This window comes from Temnothorax americanus, unplaced genomic scaffold (assembly GCF_048541705.1).
Source record: "Temnothorax americanus isolate GAGA-0224 unplaced genomic scaffold, ASM4854170v1 Scaffold87, whole genome shotgun sequence".
Taxonomy (NCBI): Eukaryota; Metazoa; Arthropoda; class Insecta; order Hymenoptera; family Formicidae; genus Temnothorax; species Temnothorax americanus.
Window position 1 is genome coordinate 464,161 of NW_027509810.1, and position 6,000 is coordinate 470,160.

At 32.9% G+C, this 6,000-nt stretch overlaps 1 protein-coding gene across 2 annotated transcripts; it reads left to right on the forward strand.

The window, feature by feature from the left end:
- Positions 1-2,380: 2,380 nt before the first annotated feature.
- LOC143907727 (lipase member H-A) lies at positions 2,381-4,733 on the forward strand. Of its 2 annotated transcripts, XM_077424634.1 has the most exons (7): positions 2,381-2,543; positions 2,620-2,674; positions 2,745-2,893; positions 2,974-3,216; positions 3,605-3,805; positions 4,322-4,490; positions 4,606-4,733. In XM_077424634.1, the coding sequence occupies exons 1-7, from the start codon at positions 2,462-2,464 to the stop codon at positions 4,634-4,636; spliced, it is 930 nt and encodes a 309-aa protein (XP_077280760.1). In that variant the 5' UTR covers positions 2,381-2,461; the 3' UTR covers positions 4,637-4,733. The 2 variants fall into 2 exon arrangements, with proteins under 2 accessions (XP_077280760.1, XP_077280761.1); XM_077424635.1 differs by lacking the exon at positions 4,606-4,733 and having other exon boundaries at positions 4,322-4,494.
- Positions 4,734-6,000: the final 1,267 nt, after the last annotated feature.

Sequence of the window (6,000 nt, forward strand, 5' to 3'; positions counted from 1 at the left end):
CGTACATATTACATATCTATAAAACATATAGACTCGTTTCTCGTGACAATTAATACCCACCGCGATGATCCCTGCACCGGTGAAATTATCGATTTGCGACAACCTGATGAGGACGACGTGTTCACCATAATTTTCGATATTATTCTAAAGAGAGAAAGAGAGAGAGAGAGAGAGAGAGAGAGAGAGAGAGATGAGAGAGAGATAGATGAGAGAGAGAGAGAGAGAGAGAGAAGAGAGAGAGAGAGAGAGAGAAAGAGAGAGAGAGAGAGAGAGAGAGAGAGAGAGAGTCGGATCGTGCCGCGTAATCTCCATAGAAAAATAAGAAACCCGCGCACACGATGGGAGCGCGCGGCGTTCCCTGAATGGTGCAATAAAATTAGGCTACCATACATAATGCGTCCCGAGGCGCGCCACCGACAGACGGGACTCCCATACCTTCGCATTATCCCCGCGGTAATTCTCGGGTACGCGAAACGCATTAGTCATTTTCGCGTAGGGTGGAGGGAGCAGGAGAATAAAGAGGAGGAGGAGAAGAAAAAGGAGAAAAAGAAAAAAAAGAAAAGAAGGAGGAGGGGGAGGAGTAGGGAACTGACTTATATTCATCCACCTAGACCTAATCCCCCTCTGATGATCAAAGATCCCCGACTGTTGGCGGCACCGTGGACGCGGCCAACAACGACCGCTGCCGCCGCCGCGTGCAGTTTCTTCTATACGCTGCAGCCGCACCGCATCGCGCCGTGGGGTAATACAGAAACGATCCGTGCACTTCCGACGAGCGATTCACGTTTTCCGCGGCGCGGCTACTTGGGAGGCGAGCCGGTTGAATTAACTTAGCCTAACGCCTCGTTTGCCGTGGCTCTCCGCGCGCGCGCCTCTGCGGTTGCGTGCACGTATGTATGCGCCTCGCATGCGTCTGGTCTGATGCGTTCCGCATATACGTGTATATACGATGCATATACACGTCGCGTCGTACACACGCGCATACGCGCATGGAATACGCGTTGTTCGTCCCTCGCGGTGGCAGCGGCCGCGCGAGAGAAGCCCACTGGACAGGGGTAATAAAGCAACAAGACAATGACGGTGATTTACGCGGTCCTACGGCAAATGGGCTTACCCGTAAATTTTTGCACGAGCGCGAGAGAAAGGTGGAGAGACCCCGCGCGCGATTTATTAATCTCGTCCGTGCGACACGCACGTAGATGCGACTCAGACTCGGCTCAGCTTGACTGGACACGGGGCGACGCGGCGAGGCCCAGGTGCTCTGGTGCTAGAGGATTATATTTATTTATATAAAATACGCGGCGATATATCTATCGAGCTCTATACGAATGGAACTGGGAAATGCGATTAGAATATTTTTCACGTATAATATGCTACAACAAATAATTTTCACAGGAATTTCTGTCTTATGTTTTGCGTAACGCAAATAATGCATTAATATAATGTTAGTTGAAACAGGTAGATAATTTTCTTTACTCTTGATAGAAAAATATTTTTTTGAGAGACAAAGGCGTTAATGTCAAAGATAAAAGATTCTCGTTTGTGAGTAATAATAAAAAATCAAATATTTGCGCATGCATATCGCAAATTCATAGAAGACATTTTTCGCGATAATTGTGTGAGCGTAAAATCATGGTAGTCACGGTTGCACGCTGTTCGCAGATGTTACTGGAAAGCCATCGATGATATAATCATATAATGCAATTATAGCTTCGAAAAAAAATATATATAGGTAATACAAAAATTGTAAACCGCATGTTAATTTAAATTTACCTACATATTGACCATGGCTTCGTAAAATATAATAAAGCACAATAAAGTGAATGTCACATGTACGCTGCATTCGTATGCATAACAATTATGAATTGGCTAAATATTCATCTATCTGTGTATTCAAATATATGTATAAAAGATGTTTTATTGATATCACTTATTTTATTAAATTTCTTCGTTTAACCAATTCTTAATGATTAAACAAAGAAACTTAAATAAAATGATTGATATCAATAAAGTATATATATATATATAAAGTATATATATATATATATATATATATATATATGTTTGGAAACAAACATTTAATCACAATTACGTATCGTTCTAACTATCAAAGCATATAACATTTTATCACGAGTAGTAACCTTCCAGTCAGATAAATTACCAAATATATAATTTTATCGCTTTTGACTTTTTTAATTCTTTATATACATATTTATATTTTTTTATGGAAATATAGAAAGTGAATTAATACGGTACTGCCGGCGGCCATGTATACGCTTATTCAGCATAATTTAACTTATGTCGCAATTTCATTTATATGGCAGGTGGCATGGATATATATTACGTTGGAATTGGTTTCTGTGTAGAGTAGCATATCGGCACGCCCCAGTCGAGGTCTGGATTAAAAACGTGTTTCTCTCTCACAGTTTGTAATAGAGTCTTCATTTCAGTTTCACTTAAAATGTTACCGTCAGTTGTATATCTGTATATTGCATTATTTTTTACGACAAGGATAATACACGGCCAATGTTCTTCGTGTTCTTGTAAATGTGTATTTTTCACGTATTATTTTTGCAAACGTCGAGAGCGTATTAATACCGTGCGCATGTTATTTCTCAGGTGATCAACCGGATTTAGATTTCGCATCTGGTGTCAATTTACTCTATTACAAATGGTTTGTATCTATAGCTAAATGTCCAAATAATAATTAACAATAATAATTAGTGTAAATTCTCGCTTTTCAGCAATATTGAAATTCCTGCAACAATCGTCTATCCCATCACAGTGCCACAGACGTTACTCAGTGTGTTGGATGATAATAAACGGACAATATTTTACGTTTATGGGTATTTGCAATTTCCAGAAGACTCAAATGTTCAGTTAATGATGGAAGGTATAGCGTTTGTCTGTTAGAACATTACAAAATCAACAAGAAGCAATGAGAATTAATGTACGTTTATAATTTTATATTAGCGCTTTGTTACGGAAGAACGGAAAACGTTGTGCTACTCGATTGGAGTAAATACTCTAATGGCACTTACGACAACGTTTTCAGAAATGCTGAAAAAGTAGGAAGTTTATTTGCACGAAGTATACAACTGCTTGTGGATAGCGGCCTGAATGTATCAAAAATTTACATCGTAGCGCACTCCTTGGGTGCTCACATTGCTGGTTTCGTCGGTAAATGCAACGTCTTCAATATATATCGAATCACAGGTATAATTACATTATTTTTAATAAGTGTTTTTATTTCTATTTTTATTAAATTAATTTTTATTTCTAATTTTTATTTTTTATTTATTTTATTACTTTAAAATTGTTTATTCTTAAATAACAATTATATTTTATGGCTGCGATATTCACTGCCAGTATACTGAAAATCTGTAGTTTACGTCACATACACTATAGATTTTTAGTACTGGCAGTGAATAACGAAACGCAGCCTGTTTTACCTTCATTTATCAATTATATCACGTTAACGAGAAGTTGGCAAGAAATCTGTTAAGAAATTTATGATTTGTAGTTTCATGTATATACATATACGGTGCATTATAATATACATATTATTTTAAAACATTTCTAAGTGTACAATTATTGTTTGCAGCATTAGATCCAGCGAATCCTATTTTTTACCTTCCCGGATGTTACCTCACGCGTAACGATGCTGCGTGGGTCGATGTCATCCACACGGACATGGGTGTATATGGCTCCCCGATATCTACGGGAACAGCGGACTATTACGTGAACGGTGGAACTCGTCCTCAACCTGATTGTGCATTGCTTGGCCCCCCGTTAAGCCAGACTGGTAATAATAATGCAACTAAATATAGCATTGTCAACTTTTTGTAATATTGTAAAATAATACCAGCAAATTATTCATTGTTAAATATTCATTAATAGATATTAATAATATTATAATAATATAAAATAATACCAGCAAATTATTCATTGTTAAATATTCATTAATATAGATATTAATAATATTTATTAATAAATATTTAACAATAAATAATTTGCTGGTATTATTTTATATTATTACAAAAAGTTGACAATACTATAATAAATAATAATATCTATTATTGGGTATGTTACAAGTAATTATTAATAGAATTAAGAGAATTGCAATTAATCTGAAAATTGGTAAAGTAGTTTATTGACTTGTATATTGAACATATTATATTTATTTTTATTATTTCGAGTGTTTTTGAATTTAAGAATTATATCGAACATTGTATAAAATAATTATGTCAAATGCTTGATATAAAATTGCAAATAGGTAATTTACGTTTTATCCTAATTGATTTTGTTATATTGCTACCAGATCTCTGTAGTCATCAAAAATCAGTCGTGCTATATGCAAAATCGAAACGTCATCCTATCACATATGTTGCAAAGAAATGTCCCTCCTATCTTCGCTACATATTAAATACTATATTAAATGATTGCAAGCAGGTTGGGCAGATCGGTATTGGATATACAGCAACAGACATGTAAGATGATACATAATATTTTATTTAATTATTTAGCATAAGTAATCGGATTAACTATATGAATTGCTTTCATTTAGTAATAAGAAAATGTTAATTTTTAACATTTTTTTTACAGACGTGGGTCATTTCACCTTTCTACAAATTAAAAATAATTCAGTTATATGCCGTATTAGAAAGTTTATTAACGATATTAGCAAAGATTTGTAGAAAATTTAATAATGTAATGAATGTAATAAAATAGAGAATGTTAATTTTGTTATATGTATAATTCTCTTGTATGATTCTGTTGTATGTAATGAGTGTCCCAGATTTATCAGATTATTTTCCTTATTTTACAAATTATCTGGTAATTATAAAGTCGCATTGCATCTTCTTAAAAAAACATGTTAATTACATGTTAATTTATATTTGAATATATATAAAGCAACTACTATTTGCATCTGTTATTCAAATAAAATCAATAGAAACTTATATCTTTTTATCTTGAATAGAGTTTAACATATATATATATATATATATATATATATATATATATATATATATATAAGAATCAGTGTTGAAAGTATTTTTGCTTGAAAATTTTTTATTGCAGCAAAGGATAATTCTTTTAAATCTTATATTAAATTCTTATATTTTTTGAGGAGAGAGAGATCGACCCGAACAATTGGATAAAGAATAAGAAATAGAGTCAAATAGATAATAGAATATAAGTAAAATATAATTTGCGAAATCCGTGACACTATGTCAATTTATAATGTTTGTTGAAAGAGTTGCAAATATAATATCGTGCGAGAAATTCGCACGTATAGTTTGATAATTTTAATAATAAATTATTTTTCTTAATATTAATATCAATATTTTCGTCATCTTTGATGAAAGATGTTCGATTTATGCAGCCCATAAAACCCAAAGTTATATGATTATTATTGAAAAAAGAATGGCTTTAATAATAAAAAATAAATTATTTATATATTAGATTGTTTATATATATATATATATATATATACACACGGCGGCTTATAATCCGGTTTAATAACTACCGTATATACTATCCGATCCAAAATTTTTCTTTTTTGATCATAATGATCACTTATTAGATATGAGCCTTTTTTGATATTTAAACTACAACTTTTTTAGTACATAAATATCAAAAATTGATTCAAATGTTTAGAGTATCAAAATAGGTTCATATTTAAATGATTATTATAATCAAAAAAAGAAAAATTTTTGATCGGATAGTATACAGTAATTATAAAACCGGATTATATAAGCCAGCAGTATAAACGTAGTCATAAAAACGCATGTGCATAAAATAATATTATATCTACAAAAAAAATGTGATTGTATTATTATCATGTTAAATACATTAATCTAAACAATAATTTAATTAATTCAAATAATAAATTAAATTAGACCGATTAAAATCTTACAATTAAGTACAAGTGCCATAATCTTATTATAGGCCGGACGCGGTCTTGCGCCGCGCTATGTGTGTACCTTATTATATCTG